General features: G+C 39.5%; 1 protein-coding gene across 2 annotated transcripts in view; it reads right to left on the bottom strand.

Annotated features, from left to right (window-relative positions):
• RETREG1 (reticulophagy regulator 1) overlaps window positions 1-21,588 on the bottom strand; it is a 64,218-nt gene extending 42,630 nt beyond the window's left edge. The window contains exons 1-3 of one of the 2 annotated variants that reach the window (XM_027451633.3): window positions 21,254-21,588; window positions 7,913-8,019; window positions 6,257-6,287 (exon numbers count right to left, since the gene is read on the bottom strand). In XM_027451633.3, the coding sequence (XP_027307434.3) occupies window positions 6,257-6,287; window positions 7,913-8,019; window positions 21,254-21,501 (386 nt within the window). In that variant the 5' untranslated portion in view covers window positions 21,502-21,588. The remainder of the gene's footprint in view (window positions 1-6,256; window positions 6,288-7,912; window positions 8,020-21,253) is intronic. The other variant, XM_027451634.3, reaches the window with a different exon arrangement.
• Window positions 21,589-24,145: the final 2,557 nt, after the last annotated feature.

The following is a 24,145-nucleotide window of genomic DNA, read 5'->3' as shown; positions in this document are numbered from 1 at the left end:
ATCAAGCCAAGACTGAGCATCTGAGCAACAGAAGCTGATAGCAATAGCTCCCATCTCAGCACTGGCCCAAAGATGACTGGCTTTGGCTTACTTTAGCTTTGTTACTATGTACCACATTGAGGAGATGGGTTAACAAGCATAAAGCAGAAGCATTTCTGTTACAACCGTGATTCTGTTTTGCTTTCCTAATGTAAATCTCTTATTACCTAATCTGCTCATCTTCAAACAGATCCCAGTAACAGCCTGAGGGAAAGGACATTTGTATTGAGATACGATTAAGCAGCATATCCGCAAGGTCTCAAGAGTGATCTGAAGATGCAATCATACTGTGCTGGATATTCAATTCACAAAAACTGCTTGCATACAAAGTGACAGAGGTAAATCTAGTCCCCAGGCATGTCTGTCAAACCCTGCAGTTATTACTGCTGTGTAATGGTATCCCAGCACATTGCTGCAAGAGAGAGCTTCTTAGCGTAGGCATTAGCATCGTTCAATGACATCTTTACAACAGACAGGCCTTCAGAGCAACAGGAAAGAATGACGCGAGGATCTTATGTTCTTTCTTATCTAACCATAGGTTTACAGTATATTCAAGGGAAACAAAAAGTAGGATATATCTGACCAGCCTGTAGACATCTCATTTATGACACGATAAATCATGCTATCTCACAACTTATTTCTATTCTTTCTTAATTGATCATGAAAGAAGACTAGGCAGGCTAGATCAGAAATCTTTAGTCTAATGATTAACAGACTTGTCTTAAACCAATGCAGCAGGCAAAGCATTTGCAAATCACATGTATGTAAAGCCTCAGACATAATAAATGAAGCAAATCCTTCATTTATCAAAACGTTTTTTGGTTTTCAACATTAAGTACTAAACAGCTTCAATAAAGACGGCTGCCAGTTAGAAGCTGCAACCAAGAAGAGTCTCTTTTCTTGTAACACTCCTGTTTCCTCTCACAGAAGTCTAAATCTTGACTAGTCTGGTGAAATGTGGGCAGGAATGGATAAGACATGCTGTTCAGGGTAATGGGTGTTCTTATTTTTCCCTCCTCTTGGGAATGCGAGAGTGCAAGTCTATCTGCTAGGCAAGCCCCACTCTGGGTTTCTTCCATTCAGGGTTTCTTCTCTTCAGAAAGCAGAACCAGGAGAACCCTTTTAGAATTTCCTCAGGAACAGAAGCAAATTCAGAAACAGAATGAACTGAGAAGGGTTCCGAATGAGATCTCATCTTGGTCTGGTTTGAAAATTTTTTTTAACATCATGTGGTACTGAATGTCTCCATTACAAACAGAAGCCATGAGTCTTCTAACATAGACACATTTTAAACAGGAGACAATTACCATTCTCCATTTGAGGTAGGACAACGAAAAAGAAGCAAGGCCATGTTGCTCTACCTTCTTAGTGCTTGAGCAGTGCTCAATAAGGATCAACAAGGACTGAAAATAAGTGCAACAAATCAAAAATACCTTCACTGAAGGACTCCTAATGATCTTTGATGCTTAGTGTACCTGCAGCAGAAGGGATGTGCAAATGTTGGGAAAAAGTGCAAGGATCAGAACAGTGATATTTTATCACAAGGCAAACATAACAGTGCAAAGCATCAAATTTTACTCTGAAAATCCTCATAAAGCTGTGCTACCATTTATGAAACATCACAGTGAGATACTAATTTTCAAAACCATAATTGCATAACAAAGCGCGCTTTTTTATGCCTTTTTTTTTTTTCCTTTCAAGAAAAAGTGGCTACAGTCAGACACAGAGGATGCATGGTAACAGCTTAAAACCATCAGGTCTAAGACATAGTGACTTCCAAGATCATATTGTAATGGTCTTGAGCATCACATGGTATCATGGATGGAAAGAAAAGTTTGGCTATCCTTTAGTAAAAGTAAAAAGGAATTATGCTGCTGTACACAGTGCTACCAAAAGCAACATCTCCATGATTATAATTATTTCTGAACATCTAGTGTACAACTTTCAGAAATATAAAAAAAAATCAATCCTAAAATTGGGAATGACCATGAAACTGGGAAGCTTTAAAGGTGATGCTTTACAAAAGCTCTTCTTAAAAACAAAACACATGGAAAAAAAAAAAGCAGATGTTTGGAAAAAAATCATCAGCATTATTGGAGCAAAAGCTTTTTAAACAATAAAAAGTGCATTGAATTCAATGTTTTTTCCTTCATTTACTTAGTAAATTTAAAAGTCAGTAGTAGTTTCATTAGGGGAAGAACCATATAGAGAGCTTCTCACGTTTATGCGTATGTATGAAACACAAATTTCCCCCTCACTAAACTTGTGGTCTGTGCGCACCCATGGGCGTGGATGCATCTGTGTTGTTGCCGCAGCGTGTGGCAACACCAGGGCTGCCCTGTGCTGGCTCCAACAGCTCCGCCACAGGGCACGGCTGGGCCCAGCAGCCAAGATGGCGGCGCCTCGCCTCAGGGACAGCCTGGGGAAGGCAGAGGCTGAGAGGGGCTGCGAAGGCCGGCCCCAGCCCCCTGCTCAGGGGCAAGAGGAAGAAGAGTGGGGAATGGAGGGGGAGATTGGGCCTCAAAAGGGAGAAGGAAAAGTGTTGTTTTAACAAAGATGACTTTGCTTTTCTCCACCCAAATCTGCTTTGCTATTATATTAGATTAACCTTCCTCAAGTTGAATGTGTTTGCCTACCAGTTACCATCACCAGCAAATCTCCCCGCTTTATCTCATCCAGCTAAGGTTTTCCTCCTGTCTTCTCCCCTAGTGCTGCCAAGAAGGGGAGAGCACGCACACAGGCAGGTGCGTGTCTGTCTGCTAGCCCAGGTTCAGCCAGCCCAGCTCCCTAGCCCTCAGTTCAGGATAATACTTCACTGTCACGCTGCTGACCTGTGTACCTGTAGCACAGGGAAGAATCTAAAGTAACTCTTCTAGTAGTTTACAAAAATACAATACAATGAAGTAACTTGTAAACAGTTATTCTCACTTTTAAAAGGCACTGAGCATTTTTTACATGTTACGTAAAGCAACTTGTAAGAAACAATTAAAACATCTTAATGATAACGGTTAAAGATTTTATCTGATCCCAGTGAAGGCAAAATAAGAATTCCAATCCTTGACTAGCTGGAGATCACAACATCAGCATTTAAAAAAACATTTTGCTGTATGTAGACACTAGTACACTGAGTTCTGCAAATGTACTAATAAATAATATGAAATATCACGGACTGCAAAACAATGTGCAACTTATAGAACCAAATATAAATTTAAGCAGTTATTGGTTAATAAATCACTTGCAATTTTATCCCCTTTGGATACACTGTAGCAAAAGATTGTTTAGTGCAATTAACTTTAATAGCTTCAAGGGAAGTTTGGCTTGTCATCATTCCTTATCAGAATATCAGCCCTATTTCCCAATGAAAATGAAGACCAGTTTCAATTGTGGAAACAAACAAAGTAGGAAATGAGCCTGTTTTTATCATCTGTTACTTTCTGTCTACTTTGATAAACTAAACTGTGTGGCAATGCTGCTAGGTGCTGGGACTGGTCATTTATAAAGTTAAACCATAAATACAGCTCTTTGCAGTTTTGGCACCAGCCAACGAGCACTCTCCCAGTACTTCCTCTGAGTAGTTTTGCAGTAGGCACAGACCAAAAATCATTTCCAACCTGCATGTGGACATTCAGCCTGAACCATAGTGCAATTAAATGCTATGGACTCAGTTCTTTTGTGCCTATGAACATCAATGCCACAGAATGGTTGCGAACACAGTTGACCCATTAGAACAAACAAAGCATTCAAAGCAGCACAGATCTATTTTTTTTTTCCTCTATATGTTATTTAAGAGCATGTGATTCTCCACTGGGTAGTGTTTTTTGTTAACCAGCAGTATGGGGGTATGTTTGACACAGCTTGCTGATGTAAGATAACATGAGAACAGTCTTTCACATCCAAGACTAAGAACAACAAAAACCTTTGGAGCACCAGCCCCAATGTCTTAGAGCAGATGCTCCATTTTCAACCCAATCAATGAGCACATGTGCTCAACAAAAGAATTGTAAATACCCACAGAATAAAAAAAAAAAAAAAAAAAAAAACTTTACATGAGATTGTAAGAGTTCTAACTGAAAGTTAGAATGCAACAGTTGAAATGTCACTTATGTTAAATAACCTCTCAAAGCGCCTTAATCAGAGGACTGTTAAGTGTCTAAAGCAACATCTATTTTTAGAGGAGCTATGCCAGAGCCAGAACTGTAAATCAGTAAAGACTCATCTCTGTTCTGTGCAAATTGTCAGAAAATCTAATGACAAATGTGCATGCCTGTTCTATGGCACAATGGGAGTAAGGATGAACAATTTTTAAAGGGACATCACATCACAAACCATTTGTTCTTTCAAACTCAGTAAGACTGAAGATGACCAGTGATACTCATACAAAACTAACTGGATTTCCTATAAGGCTTTCAACAAGGTCTCTTACAAAATGCTCTTATAGAGGCTAAGAAGTCATGGAATATGAGGGGAAGTCCTTGCAAGTATGAAAATAAAAGACCGTTTTGAACTGTCTGTACAACATTCTGGAAAAAGGAGTGAACAGAAAGATGAGTCTCCTTACAATGCTAAATTATTCTGGTAAAGATGAAGACCAACTGCAAAGAACTGCAGAACTTCAACGAAGTATCAAGTAATGTACTTGCCAAAAGATGGAAGAAATGTATGTAAAAATAAAGAGATTCATCCAGTGGAAAAACAAACAAACAAACAAACAAAATTAATGTCACATGGGCTTTAAAATAACATTTACTACTCAGGAACATAATCTTGAGATTATATATTCACATAAACACCAATTCAGTGCTCAACAGAGGTTTAAAAAATCAATCATTAGGATTTATTATGAGGGCATTTTTATGCTAATGTACAGTCCGAGGTCTCCCTGAAAGCTGAACACAATTTCTAGTTCTGCCTACGAGAAGGGTAACAGAAATGGAAGAAAAGTCCAAAAAATCACAATGAAGATATCAAACCTACAGAAAGCTTCTATTTTAAAAACAATTTAGTAGCCATGGACTTAACAGGACAAGATAAAAGTTTATAAAGTCACAGCTTCCTGAAGATTAGCCAGTGTGATTGTTTACCAACTCTTCCAACCAAAAAAAGTAGGATAAGATTAAGAAACTATCATATAACAGTAAACAAACACAAGGCTGAGTTTTTCACAGAACACACAGTTCAGCTATGGGTCTCTCTACTATAGGATACCAAGAACAACAGAATTTTGTAATAAGAAAAGCAACGAGACATATTCATGGACCTTTTCTGCTCCACCGAGAACAGCTTGGAGGGGATAAGTAAAAGACACCACATCTGGAACCTAGAAGTCCTTTAACTGTAAACTGCTGGAGGCTGGGAAAGTATACCAGGAGAAGCACCTTACAAGCTCATCCTGCTCTTACACACTGCTTCGCTGGCCACCTTCCTCCTGGCTGGCCACCTTCAGAGAGAAGATACTTTGCTAGTTGGATATTTGGACTGATCTTGTGTTCCTGTTATTGCAAATTATCCAGAAGTCCAGCTAGCCCTGGTGGTCTATTTAGAAGAGTAATATTTTTAATCACACAAACTTTTATTTTGGAAGTTGCCAGTAAAGCATTTAGAGATGTTGTATGAATCCAAAACAAATTCAATCGATTATGTACTCTACCCTATCAACATTATGAAACATTTGCCTGTAAACTGAGTCAGCCCAGTGGCAAGACAACTGAATTCACAATTATTAATTTATATTGCAATGGATATCAAGTAATTTTTATTTTAAATGAAATTTAACAGCAATTATTTGTATTGGCTACTACAAAGATAAGGGAAACCACACCAAACTTACCTGCTTTTGGACAGCACTTGTGTAAAGAAGTTCTAAAAGAAAGTTAAGCTTCTTAACCAACACAGTGTTTTTCCCTCATAACTGATTTCAAAGCAAACACTAATTCCCAGAAAACACAAAATGTGATAATCATACTAAGAAAAAAGCATTTCTACAAGTATTTGATATATTACTCTATTCTTTATTATAATTCAAATCAGAAAAAATACTTTGCAGAAAGTTATTAAAAATTAAAATTGGAACAAGCAGTAACAAATTTAGAAAAAACGTGAATTTCAAAATCATTCATGTTCTGTTTTAATTACAGGGAAAGTAGACTGTGTTTTAAACTCCAGATTCACTGTAAGAAAAGATGTCATATATCTAGAATATTAAAAATGATATACCTACTTGTCAGTGATTCTCCTCCAGAGCTGTGCACCTGCAATTGTGAGAATATAAGATGACACACAATGCACTAAAACAGAAATCACATATAGGTTTTTCTTTATTCATAAGCATTGTGCAAATTTAGGACAAAATGAATAAGGAATTCTCCCTAACATTTAAAACCAAAGTAACAGTTCTCAGAAAAAGTCTTTTCTCTAAATTTAACATACCAGTTTAAAATGTTAATGAAAAAAATACCGTATTATGTTGCTATATTTTCATTTGGAAGAAGATAATCAACATAACTTTTGCTTTACAGCTACAAACCGGCAAACAGTTTCTACACGCCTTATGACTCTGTAATAGTCTTGCCATCTAGTGGCTGGCTGGAACTGTGAAGTAGCCCTACAGAAGTGTTATCCTGGGAAGAATTTCTTCTGCTGTTTGGAGTGACACCAATTGTCACTACAACAAGATTTTAACTGTAGTAAAATAATCATTCTCTAATCATAAAGCTGGGAACAGAGGTCTTCCTGACCTCACCTCTATGATGAAAAGTTGAATAATCACTTAGAAGCAAGAGTGAAAGAGAAATGAAGAGGGGATGGTAGCTTGGTCAATACTGGTACATCTTGGATTTGCTCAATACAAAAATGTTAGTAATGACAGCTAAGATTTACTTGTGTAAATAACCACCTTCCAACTGGTGAAGTATTCAACATTAGAGGTGATTTATACAACACAGCCTAAAAATCAAATCACGCTAAGCTTTTTAAATTAGCCTCTAAGTTTGCATCACTCAAGCAGGAAACAATGGTAATGGAGACTCCAGAGAAGGCAGTGACAACAAAAAATTTCTCAAAAAGGTTGTGGATAACGACTGTAACTTAGCAGGGAAGAATAGGCTGTGGAGGTCAAAAATGAAATGCTAGTAATGTTGCAGAGGAATACTGTGATTCTCTGATACTTATTTCCTGCTTTCCTTTGCATTTTTTTCAAACACTGCACCATATTCAACATCAAAGAAAAAGCAAAATAAGCCACTTCAAAAAATCTTCCTAGCAACAAGAAATACACATTGACGAACAACCTTTTGCCAGAGAATTTTCAAGATGGTAATGAAGTACAGGGAAAAAACAGTTAAAACAATACAACAACACAAAAAACATCCCCTTTTAATTTGGTAGTACTTAGATAAGATTGTACACACTGGAAACTGAACACTCCATAAACTAGAAAAAAATTACTGTTTCACTTATTTCAACTGTGAGGAAGATAGGTTATTTCACAATCCATTTACAAAGTTGACCAATTTATATTAGATCTCCACAACTTTTCAACAGTGATCTAATTAGAGTAGTGTTAGAAGAAGTAGGAACTTTTAAGAAAACTTTGTATTTTAGATAATAATGGATTTTGAGACCTAGAAGATAAGATACAAGACTGACTGCTCACTGATACTGGTTATACTCATACTGAAACAAATCTCATAATGCCCTGTCTCTAAAATATATCAGAACTTTACTACAAATGGTAGTAGATCATTGTAGATTGTGTTATTTCACTCAGAAATTAGCTAATATTTTTGCAATAATCCTAGTATCATAATGTTAAAGAGGATTTAGTAAAGGAGTTGTGGGTGTTTAAGCAAGAAACTCTATCAGTATACTGACCTACCTTTTATCCTAGATAAGACCAAATCCTTTATTATCTGAAGAACTAGCACTCCAAGTATTATGAGAGAAGTCAGATGATACACTCTCCAAGGGGTCAGAGCAACAAACCTAGAATGTTAAGAAGAAATAAACATTGAATACTTGTAAACTTATTGAAAGTATACATATAATGACATCTGTTATTAGTATAGAAAATAAGAGAAAAAATAGACTGATATTTCAGTAGTTGAATTTAGTTTGTCCCCACAACATTTTCACAGAAAGTCAACAATGAGAGCTCCAAGCATGACAGTCTCATTCATAGAATTTGTTGTTGATAAAAGCGTGAACAAAAACCTAGGCACAGGAAGTATACAAACCTGAATATTTTCATTATTGCATAAGAAGCATTACTACTTAAATCATTTAAGGTTTTAGTAAAAATAATTGTCTTGACATAACAGCTTTCTTTTTATTCACATATAATGGTTAAACATTTTCTTGTGTTTTCTAGAGGACCTCAGTTCGCATCAAAGTTTTATACAAATGATTCTTTCAAATGCAAAGATGAGGTAGAACTGTACAATTCAAGGCACAATACTCAAACTTCATATTGAGCTTTTGTTCTTCATTACAAAAAAAAAAATTAGTGTGTCTAGTCAAGTCAAAAAGCCCTAGACTCACAATGTATGATTTATAATCTCATGCTCTACTGACTTAACTGTCTAAGAGTGTCTGGCTTAACACTTCTGTCTAACATTCAACTAAATAAAAGAAGTAATTTACCAGTTTGTTTCAAGCACTTTAAACCAGAGATCTGATTACAAACAATGAGCGTATTACGATCATTTTCAAGGTAAGAGCAAAAAAGGTTAACTTCAAAACAAATAAATAACTGAAGCTGAGGATAGTCAAAAATAAGAAGTCATCTAAGGGGCAGTGGGTCAAATAAGAATACCAACAGAAACGAAATCATATAAAGCAGAGAGGTTTCCAAGAAACTGATTTGTAAACAGGGCACTTGGCCTCCCACCTAGTTGCTGCAGCAGTTTTCCTACAGAAAAGAGGAGAAAGAAAATGAAAAGAAGCAAATATAGGCACTGGATGAAGCCAAGGAATACCCTTTGAGCACACCAGACTTTTACAAAGAAAATTGCCTTCTAGGTGTTTCTACCATAAAAAGCATATCCAGCACTTGTGAAAAACTGCTCAAGTATTCCTTGAAATCCTGAGAAAATAGGATTGCATCAAGGAAAACCTCTATGCCACTAATTTTCACACTTAATACAATTCACAGAAACTCAAAGCCCTATCACCCTGACCAGACCAGGGTATGTCTTCCAATACAAACAGATAACTTATTCTGAAGGGTTTCTACATCTATACAAAGTATTAATTATTATTCTATGGGAACAATATATATGTGTATATATATATTTTTTTTTCCTCAATTCAGTACCTCTACAATTTCAGCCAGCTCAAGAAAACCAAGAGATGCTTACAGAAAAGATGTTGACAAGCTTTTTCAAAACTGCCCAAGCATAGCTCTCATTAGATCAAATAATAATCTTCAATATTAAACATCCTTGATTTTGTTTAAGGGTGAAGTTCAACTGCATTGAAGATTACATCTAATCTATTTTTTCCACTTACTAACAAGTGAAAAAAGTGGAGGGGTGGAGATCAGACACCGTGGAGAAAAGTAAACTAAAGTATTTTAAATGTGATTTCTAGATGCCTAAAGTTTGTAACAAATGCAGACCTTTAAGCTGCATGGCCTTAATACCATGACTATTCTACAGGTTCTTCATGGTGCTTGTACATTAAGGTTTCCTAGGATCAAACAGTATGTTCTGACTTAATAATTAACATTGGGCCATCCTCTGTGGGTGAAAGAAATACATCAGTACTGAAGTTTATGCATGTTTCCACACATGCATAAATGCATACACAGTTTGCTACTTCTTAAAGTAAGATGTTTACTATCTTTCAATGAATATATAGAGTGTTTAACCTACTTTGCAGTCGCAACTAAGCCATACTCATAGTTTCACTGCAATCACAGCTGTCACCTGCTGTTAAAAACAGTTGTACTAATGTGGACGAGGATTAGTAAAAAAGGATTAGCAAGGTAGCATGCTGTCTGAAAGACGCTTCCAAGTCATGTCATTTTATGCTCTCAATACTGCTGTTTTTCTGCTCCACAGCTTTTGGGGAAAAGAAACAACAACGTAATCTATTTAGAGCAGCTAACATAGTAGGCAAGCAAAGGCTCTTCACTTACTTGGAAAGCTTTGAATTGTTCTGACTGGACTTCCAGTGCATTAGCGTTATTAGTTGTCACAACCCTCCCTCCATTGTTTCATTAACTTAGACTGCAATGTTTGCAAGAAAGTCTCTCTCTCGGAAATTCATTCACAGCCACTGTGTATCAGCCCTCAGGTGCTCTACCAATACAGATTAGAAAAGCTGCAAGCCATATGTCAGACAACTCTGACGCACATCCTCAAATCCATTATCAGTCAATGGCTGACAATGTCCTCCCTATTTTTTTGGTAGGTATCTACCTTCAGCTTACCAAAATGTTAGTCCATGCTGGATATCTATGCTTTTTGTGCAGCAATGGGGAAAGGATTTCATGCCGGGATATGAAAACCATGTATTACATGTATGCTAATGGCGTAGGGATTCAAAATTCTTGAAGGAATTATCAACATGATGCATAGCAACCAGATTAACAAAAAAGTTTCAGTCGTACTTTTGCTTATTATTAGGAATTAGGTTTGGGGTTTCCTCCCCTACCCCTCCCCTTTTTTTTTAATTAGAATTTACTTGAGTATTTCTAAAACACAAGCATTCCTGACAAAACTGGAAGGCACCAGAATGACATCACCACATATTGCACAAAAATAATTGTTTAGTAAAACAACAGCTACACTTACTTAAGAAGCTTTTATGCTTTTTTTTTTAAATCAGTAAACAACACAGGCTGAAGTTCAATTTCTTCTACTGAAAAAACATACTGTTACAAGTGGTGTGGAAAATAACCATTCCCAGAGACAGATTTGTTCCCTCATGAAATTCTGCACTATTTTGATAGTGATAGCTTTTTCAGAAAGCAAAGGCTAGAACAATGCATAGAATTATGCATTTTACATAACGACTTCAGTAGTTAACAACAGGGTAGCCTGCATGTCAATGTGGCCAGGGACTGCTGCAGGCAGCGTGGGACTTCTTAAAACCAGCCATGAGGTGCCACAGGACTCAGGCCCCCACACTGGTTGAAAAAGGCATCCCTAGGACATGAGAGGCCTTCACTCTGACAGAGCTCCAGAGGCAGGAAACAGCCACCTGGTTTGGGGGCTGCAAGAAATGCCTCAAGCCTCTCCCCTGGGCAGATGGCAACAGCAGTTTCACCTGGAGATGGTCGCTGGTTGGCATACGGAGCAGCCAAATGAAAGACCTACTGGAAGCAGTAAGCAGGGACAGACCATCAGGGAAGTATGATCTCCAGAATCTGTTTGGGTAAGCACCCGAGCGACTTGATCTAACTGGACCTACTTTGGGCAGGTTGGACCAGCTGACCTCCTGTTGTCCTTCCAACTCACATCCTTCTATGACTCTACAAACAGGTGATTTATACGGTATCTGCAGAGATCTTGCAGAGGCACCAACTCAAATCCAGCATTGCAAAGCAGGAAGGCCAAGCAGACCTTGAGCAGTGGATGGAGATCCCCACGATGGGAGAAGCTGGAAGCCTGGGACTTCTGGCAGCAGAGGAAAGGTTCCTTCTCTGCCCTTCGAGCTGAACTCGCAGAATCAGTACCATACCATGCTGTAATAGCCAATACAGGGAAAACACCTGTGGTAAAGGAGGCCTCAAAACCAGCTGGGCCTGAAGACAGCACTCAGACCAAGAGGAAGCAGAAACTGTTAAGGGGTTAAAGATTATCTTCTGCAGGGAATGGAAGCAGACAGCTGCTGAAAAAACATACTGTCATGAGAGGCTCACTGCTTGCCAGCGGCCTGGATTTGAGGTCTTGCTAAGGCTTACCTGGTTTGACTACTGGTTGTTGTTGTTCATGCATGTGGGCACAACTGGTACTGTCAAGGAACAGCAGAAAAAAAACAAAGAAGGACTGCAGAGCTCTAGAGATGAATATGGGGACCCAGGTATTGTTCCCATCAGTTCTGTAGGTTAAAAAGTTGCCCTTTGTCTGATCCAGCCTTTGGTTAGTTTATTACTAACACTACACAGGGAATGGGGGGGTGGTTTGGCTGAGTACGCTAGAGGCAACAACTGAAAGAAAATGAAATAGATGAAATTCAAAGGCAAAAGTCCTGCACCTGGTACAGACCAACCTCCTGCATCTGACTGGCTGAGGGGATACTCCTTGGAAAAGGACATGCAGGTCCTGAGTGACAGTAGGTTTAGCCAGCATGAACTGTGCACACTGGCAGTGATGAAAGCTAACAATGTATCAGGCTGCATCTGCAGGAGTTCAGGCACAGCACAGGTGGTGAGCAATTCCCCTTTACAGAACAGTCATGAAATTACATCTAGAATACTTTGCTTGGTTTTGGTCTCCCAAAACATGAAAGACATCAGTGATGAGGAGCAAATTTAGCAGGCAACCACCAAGATGAAGTTAGGGGTGAGGGAGGGGAGGAGCTGGAGCACTTGTGTTGTGTGGAAAAAAAAAAAAAAAAAATTAGGAACCTGGTCTTGCTCAGGCTGGAAAAAGGTGGCTTTGTAGAGGAGACGTAATAGCAGCTTTCCAGTATAGCAGCTTTTCCAGCACAAAGTCATTTTCTTAAACTGCACAGTGCAACTTCTCTGAAAGTATGACTGCTCCTGCTCTTACAGAGAACTGCCCAACACTGTTCCAAAAGAAGCCCATAGTGATTGTATGTAGATAAGGATTATTACTTTCATATTAATCATCTGTGTTCTGGAAATACTAAAATGCAGTATCTATAAATATTAAAATCCAAATGCACAAATATTCAACGCATTCAAAATCCAAAACTCAAACTCAGTATTTTTCCTATTGTTCCTTTAGCGCATTTAGGTCTGAGCTGAAGTATTTCCTGAGCAGGAATTATGGCGCAAAAAACCTTTCCCCATTGCTGCACAAAAAGCATAGATACCCACTTATAGTAGAAAAAGTTACGCGTGCTGTTTTTGCAAAATATCCAGTCTGTATTTGCTCTTATTATATTGTACTGGGTGTGGCTGGGATGTTAACTTTCCCTGCAGCAGCCCATACAGTGCTGTGCTCTGCACTTGCAGCTAGAACAGCAGTGTTATCACACCAGTGTTGTGCCTGCTGCTGAGCAGCGCTGGCACAGCATTGGGACTCTCTTTAACCCTGCTAGGGGGTTGGCAAAAAAGTAAAAAAGTAAGAAAGGAACATCACCAGGGCAGCTGACCTAAACCAACCAAAGGGATAGTCCATACCATATGATGTCCAAAGGTGGAAAAAGGAAGAAGAGGGGAGGAGTGGGCTCTTGTGAAAACGTTGGTCCTCCTCCTGAACACTGGCTATGTGCATTGAGGCCCTGCTTCAAGGACTTGGTCAAGCATTGCTCATTTGTGGGAAGTAGAGAGTAGTTTCTTTCCTCTGCACTTCCACACAGCCTTTCTTTGATGTTTTTTCTTTTTTTCTTTTTCCTTTTTCTCTTCCCCCCTCCCTTTTCCCCTTTTCCTTTAGTTAAATTGTTCAATTAATAATAATCTTTCCTTAATAATTATTATTTTTTCCCTTTAATTAAATTATCCTTATCTCAGCCTGTGAGTTGTTCTTTACTTTACTTCTTCCCCTCCTCATCTAAGGAGGGGGCGTGAGAGAGCAGTTGTGGTGTTTAGCTGCCTAGCATGGTAAAACCACCCACATATATGTATGTGGTATTTAACTGTTAATCTGCAAGTCTGAAAGATACCACAAAAGGCTGTGGTATAGCAGGTTCCCTGCTGTAGAGAGGAAAACATATCACATATAACAAAATACATTTGAGTATATACTGCCAAAAATTTTAGAATGAACGAAGTCTTTATAAATTCTAACAACCCTCTTCACCCCTACAAAAAAGCCTAAGTTGTTGAAAAAAAATATTTAAAGAAAACACTACAAATATTTACTCCACAACTCCCTTTTTGCAAAGAAATCACAGCATATTAATCCAAATTTACAATGGCCACACTGCCACTTCCAGTGTCTGGCAGCTTGAACATAAATAGCCATGTGTCTGTTTAGCCAAAACATGTAGATTACTGTAATGGACTGTTTCTTAAAATATATACATTAAAAAGTTTTAAAATACTTTTCATTAGTGGAGAAAAGTAAAAGCCACTGTAGAGATATGAATTAAGAAGAAACACCTTTTTCTCTTTTTCTCTAAGTATGCCACTCCAGAATGTAGATATCTAAGACTTTAATAAAATATTAAAACAGGAATAGAATGAAGAACTGGAAAGTAGCTGATTCTTGACTTACAAGCTAACCCAACTGTTTGGCACTATCCTGTGGAGAAAGACTAAAAATTCTATCATTAAATACATAAAAAAGTCAAAAGAAAACAACAACAAAAAACAGAAGTGGCATGACTACTATTCTAAAGCTTGCCACATTCCCTTTAATTATTTCTTTGTTAAAGACAATACAGTAATCTACCTTTTGTTCAAGAAGCTTATTTGCCAGGTTTTATTCAACAGATTAGGATTGTAATTGTTCAGCCAGAAAGCACAGATCGAATCAAACAACCTGGATAACTCTTTCTCTAGAAAACCTTGTATAATGTTAGGAATAAAGATTTGTGAATAATGAGATAACTTGTCATAAGAAATAGATTGCCACAAACTCAAGCTGTTTTAACTTTGACAGCCACACTTAGAAGTGATGGTTCTCTCAGAGGTTTGTGAGCAGGCTGCAGTACCAAAGGCAAAGGCTGCTGAACACTTCTGAAGAATTGTGTGATTATTACCTAACGGTTAGCAACACACAGGATAAAAATTCAAATTGCATATTCTCTCTACCCCAACTAGAAGAAACAACATTTTTAGCTTATAAATAGGTACAAATAAAAATGAAAATAGTATTCTTCTCTAAGCAAAAAATGAGGAAAAAAAAAACTTTAAAACGCTTTCCATTTAATCATCAAAGATAAACCTGTTTATAAGTGGTAAATTTTGGAAGCATATTGGTGATTTGGGAAATGTGAACAAGTCAATAATAAAGTGCCTCACTACAAAATTATCTCCCACTCTTTGCAGGAAAACCTCTTGGGAAAAGCAAGTTAGAATTGTTTGAACATTTGTAGCTTGCAGATAATATTTTCTCTAACCAATTGCATTCAGATAGGTATTTGAAATAAAAAGATTAAGAAGGTGGAAACTTAAGTGACCTAAACACCATACCTTCTGAGTCTATCAGGACATCAAACGCTACTGCTACTTCAGTGAAAATGGGCTATTTCCATTAGTTAAAATTATTCTGAATCAAACACAAAGAGCCTGGTTTCCTTTATTTTTGTAAAAACATGCCCAGATCACCTTAACCTATACTCTGGGAAAGCACTGAAGAAATCTTCATTCCATTTTGTCATACAGTAGCAGCAGTTTGATGTTAAAACAATCCACCTCTACCACGCTGCCCTAAATGTCCTTTTCTTTAATGCTCTCGTTAGTCCTGTAACATCTACCAAGGAGCATAACATATCCCCCTAAAACTTCCATTCTTCTCCAAATTCTACATATTATTTAGAAAGTCTCATTATTTTCAGTTAATACACACAAAAAATATCTCTCTCACAACAACTGTGCTAGGCACAGAATTTATTAGTTTCGCCAGGCCAGAAATACCCAAGCCATGTTACAATTCTGCCATTCTGCTTTGTTTGGGATTTCCATATTCTGGAAAGTCCTCATCCTGGATTTGATCCTAAATTGTTCAGTAAAACTTGCTTTCCCTCAGTGCCTCAATTATCCTATTCAATTTATTTTCTGACAGATTCTGTTTTCTTCTGAGTGGTTGAAAAAATGCTGTGAACTGCCCGGCTTTTTATGTAATGCAGCTTGGCTCATAAACAATGTCAATTTTCATTCTTGTAAACTAACCTCTCAGCCAAAGCTATGCAAACTGTCACTAAAAAGCTGTTCAGTTAATGGCTTTATTTTTTTTCTTAACTAAATTTAATTAAGTTAGCTTTCTGTTCCACTCTACCTCCAAAACCCTCAAAAGTTAATAATGTGTGTTGAAAAAGTAAACATAAGCTTAAAACTGCTTGGGTGAAAACAAGTAGCCCCTAAAACTAAATCATGACTTGTATTGCCATCGAAATTGTAACTTCACTTCTGGGAAAGTGTAAGACTGAGAGGAAAAGGGATTCTGAAACAGCTGAATTACTGTGTAAGCCGATTAAAGCAATAGGGCGTAAGCCACTGATACTTGAAATTTCAATAACTGAACTCATCAAAAATCCAGAGCCATTTATGTGAAATTAAAAGCCAAATTTAGATAGCCAATAGAGACAATACAGAGTGTCTGTGAATTTCCTGCTAATGGCAGCTGGTGGCTGTTGGTAATGAGTGGTTTGGATAGAAAAAAGCCACGGGATCCTTGTACAAGTACTAAGTGAGTCATCATTAAAGACAGCACCACACAAACTGCTGGGGAAAACAGCCGCTAACCTCACGACCCGCAGGTAGTACTGCTACACCAACTGAAAAACACCACATCGGCCTTCTAGGAACAACATCACTAGTATAAGGAGACTTCCTACAACAGACAAAACCAGGAAAATGGCATTTTGTAAGCAGTGAAATTCCTAAGGCTCACAATGCCCTGATGCCTGAGATGTCCTGTTGCTGAGGGCTACCTCCTGAGTGGTACCTATGCTCAATTTTGAGAATAGGTAGAAATTTACAATCACCTTTCTCAGACGCTTAAAATGGAACATCATAACCTTGCTATACCAAACACACAGTTATGAATAGCCAGAAACTGGCCTATCCAGGAGCCCTTATAAAAAAAAAAATCTTATAACAAAGAATACGTACGAGGAACGGCTGAGGGCACTGGGCCTGTTCAGCCTGGAGAAGAGGAGGCTGAGGGGTGACCTCATCACAGTCTACAACTTCCTCGTAAGGGGGTGTCGAGAGGCAGGAGACCTTTTCTCCATTAACACCAGCGACAGGACCCGCGGGAACGGGGTTAAGCTGAGGCAGGGGAAATTTAGGCTTGACATCAGGAGGAAGTTCTTCACAGAGAGAGTGGTTGCACACTGGAACAGGCTCCCCAGGGAAGTGGTCACTGCACCGAGCCTGACTGAATTTAAGAAGAGATTGGACTGTGCACTTAGTCACATGGTCTGAACTTTTGGGTAGACCTGTGCGCTGTCAAGAGTTGGACTTGATGATCCTTAAGGGTCCCTTCCAGCTCAGGATATTCTATGATTCTATGAATAGATATCCAGTTGTTGAATATACTGTGTATACACACTGCTATAGACCTGTTGAAACCTTGCTTTATAGGTAGTGGCACTACAGTTTGTGTGCAAACACCTGAAAGAAATGTTTAGCCCAGCACTATCTTCCTACTTTAAAAGGATAAATTAAGAAATGAAAAAGACATTGAGATCTCTCCATGGTAAAACATTATCGTTGCCTAGCCAGGATTCCAAGTAAGAAAAACTTTAATAGCAAGTCTTAAAGAAAATTGGATAGTTACTAAAACACAAACCAGACAATAACAACAAAACAAACCTGTGAACTTTGAATGTGTTTTGGTTACTAATACTTAAATAGCAGTTAGATTTTATACCTGGAATAACTTTACTAGCAGTCTTTATCTGAAGCAATGCAAACGGCTACTTAAGATACAAGAAATACTGCTTTGTTTCTTGATTAATTTGTTCTTCCATAAAAATCAAAACATCCATCAGGTCTAAGACCAAACCCCCCAAAATTTGCGTATGGATGGCAAAAGATACTATTTTAATGGCACAATTTGGCCAGCTTTCCTGTCTTTAAACCAAGGAACGATAGCTGTCTTTTACATAGTCAATCTAGTTGGTTCATCCAGTACAAAATCATCTAATGTTGTTAATAAGAGATCTGTAGTAACATACAATTTGTATATCTGAAAGTGTAGAAAAATCCTCAAAGAAAATTTGGATTTGGGCCAGCAATGAGAACAGCAAACAGGATACAGCAATACAATGCAATAAATCTTTCCACAAGGAGACAGATCTACTAAATCCTAGCCTTTTTACTGTCACTGTTCCCAAGAAACCCTATAGAAATCTGTAATTTGAGTAATCAGTGGATATACACAACTGATGCATCTAAGGATGGACTTGCAGAAATTAAGGTATGATGTTAAAAATGCACAAACCATCTGCAAACTACGAAAGACATATGACAATATAGGATTACTGAAAATAAACCTGCCCCCTGGATCTCATAAAAATATTTGACAGACTGAGAGAATAAAAATGAAATTATTTTATCCACCACCAACCCCTCCCATACACACACAAAACAGTAATAATTAAGCTAGGATAGTAGATTAAAATCTAACATTGACTCTTAATACTTCACTTTCAATCTCAGGTGCGATTTTACATATCCATTGCCTAACACTTGGAATGCCTAGCCTCAGCTTCTGGCACCAGCAGTTTGCCTGCACGTGGGAAGAAGCACTCCTTTTTTTCTGTACTATATGTATAAAATGAGAAAAATGCCACATTCTCTTTTCCTCTTTTTTCTTTTATTTTCTTAGGTGGCATTTTTACCTCAGTCCATAAACTATCTACAGCAGGAACAATCCAAATCACACATCAGATAATTAGATGCTAAATAATACATATTTAACCCTTGTTCATTTTAAATATCTTCCATTGAGGGCATTTGCAGGGGAGTTTAAAGCTGTTCACAGTGAACAAATAATGGTGTGATAAGTGATGGCTGCTTTTTCAATCAGGAGATTTGTTTCTACTTCAATTGTCAGCCTTGTTTCATTTTTTTTATTTTTTTATTTTTTTTTTTATTTATTTTTTTTACAAAATGTTAGTTCGCTGAATATATACCAGTATATATCAAAGCTGAATTTTATTATAAATATTTGATATTTATCTATCCTTAAAAATATTAATGTAAAGCATATTGCACTAGCTTTTGCTAGGTTAGAAGTTTTGTGCAGTCTTTTACATTAGGAATTTCCAAGGAAACTAAAAAATATTAGAATACAGTAATGCCCAGACCAAGAATCTCAACAAGTCATGCTCAAAACCAAGTTGCTTTAAGCCTTTTAAAACTGCCCATCATTATTTATTTGCCATGTTCACAAATGAAGGAATTTTGGAAAACAGAATGAAATTAAGTTAGTAAATTTATTGCACCCACAAGCAAGTTATTTCAGTAGAAAACACTGAAAATGCTTTTATATAGTACCATGGTTTAAAGATTTTTCATGGGAAAGAGCTTACATTTAAATATATTAAAAAAAAGATCTTGTGGCAAAACATCATAAAAATAGTTATCCCTCAGCATCTCGTACTGCAAGGGGTTTTGAATGACGTACATAGGTTCAAAACTAATCTAATGGAGGGCATTGCCCTACCAAAACTAATGGGGTTGGAGGAAGGAACTATGATCACTCTTCTGACATTTGGAAAGAAGCACAAGTAAACTTCACCTCCCCTTCCTCCCTCTCCCGCCAGTACTGCCGCTGATCCAGAAGCAGCTCCCTGTCCTTCTGGCCAATCTCGTTTCTCAGCTTTGAGGAACAGAGAGATGAGAGGCCCTGCACACTGGGAACGCAACGCCCCTGCACAGGGACAGGGATGCTTCCAGGCACAGGGCACGGGTGTGTGTGGCAGTAACTGAGGGGCCCTTCTTCGGCCTCGAGGCCTGGCAGTGCAAAGCCCTGTGAGGAGAGGCTGAGTCACGGCAAACCCAGACGGCCAGCTGCATCTCCAGAGAGGAGAGCAGAAGCAGCAACCACACTGCACTGCAAATCCGTGATGCCAACACTAAAGCAGGGAAACGCGAGGCTAGCTTTAAGCGAGTGTTTCATTTTCTAAGTGTTTGATTTCACAGGCTAGCTAACAGGACCATTCCTGATGTCCTTCCGTCTCAGAACACGGAGCTTTACCAGCCAAAACGGTACTGCAGTCTTTCCTGATTCGTTCCCACCGTTCAGATCCTGTGGCACCAGGACAGAGAGCTTCCTGGTGAGCGACAACAATGCCACCAAAAAAAAAAAAGTCAGCACAAGGACTGCTTTTGTTTTCATTCTGACAATAAAAAAAAGTAGAGTGAGCTACGCATTTTGATAAAATAACATCAAATACTGGCCACTTAGCAAGCTGCCAGCAGGACTACCACAGGAGATTTTCTGTACGTGTTATATACTACACGCATTATACACTTTGCTTATGACCAAAGTCACACAAAAGAATGGCAAACAGGTTGCCCGGTAGCTATTATTCCTTGAGATACAGAACTGAACAAATCCTGTCAAACATTGGCTCTGATAAAATCAAGAGCAATCTCAAAGAAACATAAAGCATTATGACCCTTCCACATTGCTGAATGAGCAGATGAACTCTGAAGCCAGAAGAGCAGTACCATGTAACTTTCCCACTGAAAAAGCTTACCAAAGATACTTAAGAGCAAGACTGATAATAAAAGGCAACTTAAATTAGACATCACGTGTGCTGCTCCTGGGATTAAAGAGGATAAAATGTTTTCAAAAATATTTGCACAGAGTGACTTTCACGTGCAACACAAAGCTTCAGGAAGTTCTCTTCCCATGATCGCGTGTTTAAACATCAGGCTGTTAGGGTTACAGAGAACTAAGTGGAGTTTGCCATTAATCCACCTCTTTGGTTGTTTGCCTCTCATTCATTTGAGAGGAAATGGGGCAGTTTTAGCCACAGGAGAGGACACAGTTCAGTCTCAAAGTCTCAGCTGTAACGTTAGATGGAATCCTGGTACACAGACTGCTCCATACAAACGGGTGGGCATACAGCAACATTTTAGATGAGAAAACTGAAGGCATCGCCAGCAGCTACAATGTGGGGAAAGTTCTGAAGCAATTTCACAATGAAAGGCCAGTGGTCTGCTACAGGCATGAACAGAAGGCTCGCTGCAAACACAACAACGACGCCACCCCGATGCAACCCGAGCAGAAAAAGTTTAGCCAAGAGACAGAGCACAGGTGCCCTGCAGCAGGGCTCGCAGCATGGCTAGAAGGGACCTCGCAGCTCCCCCGACCCCTGCTGCTCAAAGGCTCCCAAAACGCGGCCCCCACGCCCTTGGGGACCCCCCCCGCCCAGGCACGGCCGCCTCCCCACGCACCAGAAGAGCAGGTTGGCGCAGACGAAGCCGCCCAGGCTGCGCAGGGGCCGCTCCCAGCTGAGCGCCGCCGCGATGCAGCAGCCCAGCGCCAGCCCCGTCTCGCCCAGCAGCGCCGCCCCGGCCCCGCCCGGCACCTCGGCAACCGGCACCGGCCCCGCCGCCTGCCGCCGAGCCTCCGCCCGCTGCCGCCCGCCGCCGCCGTCGCTCTCCCCGCCCGCCTCCGGCTGCCGGCGCTCCTCGCTCGCCATGGCTGAGGCTGAGGCTGAGGCTGAGGCGGCGGCGGCCAGGCTGCGGCTGCCAGGGGACGGCACCGGCAGCAGCCACCGGGGGCCTGAGGGAGGGAGGGAGGCGGGGCCGGGGCGCGGCCGTTACCCGCCGCCAACCGCCGCCAACCGCCGCCGGTGACGTCACCGCAGGCACGGGAGGCGGCGGCAGGTGGAGCGCGGGGCGCGCGTGCGCGGGGCCGGGGCAGGGGGGCGGCTCACGGGAGGGGGGCTGCAATGTAAATGATGGATGAAGCCTGTGGAGAAAGCGTTCTAAATGGCTGTGTCAATGGAGCTTACAGCTATCAAAGCGTTCAGTCATTATTGTGACTGTTAGAATTCACACATTCAACCAATCTGATACATTCAAAACTTTTATGACCGTCTTTTTAATTGCTTGGGTAATGGCTCCTCTTTATACAAGGTGTCGCTATGTTGTCAAATCTCACATCTGGTAGAAGATTTTAGGTGCAACTGAGGAGTATTTCTGATCAAGCAGCTGGGCCAGAAGGATGTTTCCAGTCTAAAATGCTGAATACGACCACCAAGTAATTCCAACGGTTTGTCACATACAATTATATTAATCATTTTAAAACCAATGAAAACTTGAATTAGGTTGAGGACAAAAGGAAGATAACTGCATTTAATTAAAGAACATTTATTAAATAATGAAGGTATATTAAGCCTGCAATTTGGCAAAAGAAAAAGAAATATCGATGTTTATGTTTGCCTCTAGAGATCTCTCTCTGTTGTTTGGATTAAGGTGTGGATTCTGTTTTTCTTTATATTGCACTTCATTGATATTACCTGTTTGTGTGTGTGTGTGTGTGTGGTAATACAAAAATCTACCAGATGTGATTTTAAGCTGTTAAATGTTCAACAATAAAGCAGATATTAAGTGTTCTAACTAAGAAGTCTGAAGATCTTTTCTGCTTCTCAGAATAGCCTTCATGCAACAGGAAGAGGAGGACTGAGGGTGGAGTGCGACTTTCAATGTGTTTTTCATTATCAGCTACAGATGTCCATAGTTTCTGAAACGGCACAAAAATCCCTGTCCTATATTTTCTGGTTTGTTTCTTTTTAGTAGTTTAAGTTAATATTTATTAGGGTGGGTTCTTCTCAGAAGTGGAGACAATAAAATTAGAAGAAGTAGACTACAGAAGAACTGAGCAAGTATATATATAATGCTTTGTTCATCTTTTCAATTCTCTCCCAGCCTCCAACTGTCTTCTGGTCAGAAAATTTCTTGAGCCCAGTATGGCTTGCTTATTTAGTAATTCCCTACGGGGTTTCTCTTCCAAATGCTCCTAGAGTAGCTCCTTGAATTCATGTTCTTAGACACAACAGTATCCTTTATCAAGGAGTTACACAGCTACCTGCTGTGTAGATTCACCCCACACCCCTTTTAAAAAACAAACAAACAAACAAAAAAAAACCTTGCTTCCTGTCTGTTTTATTTCATCACAGGGCCACAGAATAAGTTAGTTTGGAAGGAATGTCTGGGAGACATTCGGTCTGCATTCTTACTCAACAGTTACGTCAGGTCAGGTCTGAACGTCTGTGAGGATTGGAGATACTACAGCATGCTCTGGGCTGCCTGTTCCAGTGTTTGACCACCTTTATTGTGAAGAATACTTTTTTCACAAAGAATTTCCTATTCAAAATTTCTCATGCTTTATGTTTTTGTTCTCTACCTCTTTATTTGCTGTGCATCATCTAAGAGGAGGAGGACTGCTCTGTCCCATAACCATACACTACATACTTTGCATGTAGATCATAGAATCATAGAATGGTTTGGGTTGGAAGAGACCTTGAAGATCATCATCTAGATCCCCATTCACCTTCTGTCCTCCAGAGTGAACAAGCTCAGCTCTCTCAGTCCCTCCTTCTACATCACATGCTGCAGGCCCTTGACCTTCCATGGGCCCTCTGCACTCATTACAGGATGTCAGCGGGTGTCTTGTTTTGGTAGCCTGGAACTGAACATCGTGTCCCACGTGTGGTCTCACACATGGTAGAAAGAGGAGAAGAACCACTTCCCTTGTCCTGTTTATGACCCGTAGTTAGTGCATGATTATGGACTCTATTTCCCGTCGTCACCATGCCACTTCCTACCTTGCCTCTGTTTTGAGGCTGAAGAGTCATGTTTTAGTCATTCTTCGTACAGTAGCAGTTCTATGGCAGTGCTCATCCTTGTTGCCCATCTCTGAAAATTTCCCAGTTCTAGTATATTCTTCTCGTCCAGTTCTAGTCACATCATCACTGCATTCAAAGTGGTGTGTTGTAGGGTAATGGATTTAGGTTTCCTAGCACTGCTCTAAGGTGTGCTGATGTGCCTTTGGTTAATAACTTCTAGCATCTGATTTTGTTTTTTAAAACTGGTTCCAAATACTGAGTCAGTATTTTCCAGAAACTACTACACTGTCACTATTTTATCTCTTAGTGATAACAATCAGTTCAGAGCTTGTTGTTGTACAGTTGGATCTGGGATTGGGTTTCCCCCCACATCCCCTGCCTCTGCAGAACCCCTGCAGAACTTCAGTGGTGGTCTCTTCTCTATGTTGAGAGCGGACCATTTCCTCTTATTGTCTGTTCCCTATCTTACAGCCAACTATTCTTCCACATCATA

This window comes from Anas platyrhynchos, chromosome 2 (genome assembly GCF_047663525.1).
Source record: "Anas platyrhynchos isolate ZD024472 breed Pekin duck chromosome 2, IASCAAS_PekinDuck_T2T, whole genome shotgun sequence".
Taxonomy (NCBI): Eukaryota; Metazoa; Chordata; class Aves; order Anseriformes; family Anatidae; genus Anas; species Anas platyrhynchos.
This window is presented reverse-complemented; position numbering and strand designations above follow the sequence as displayed.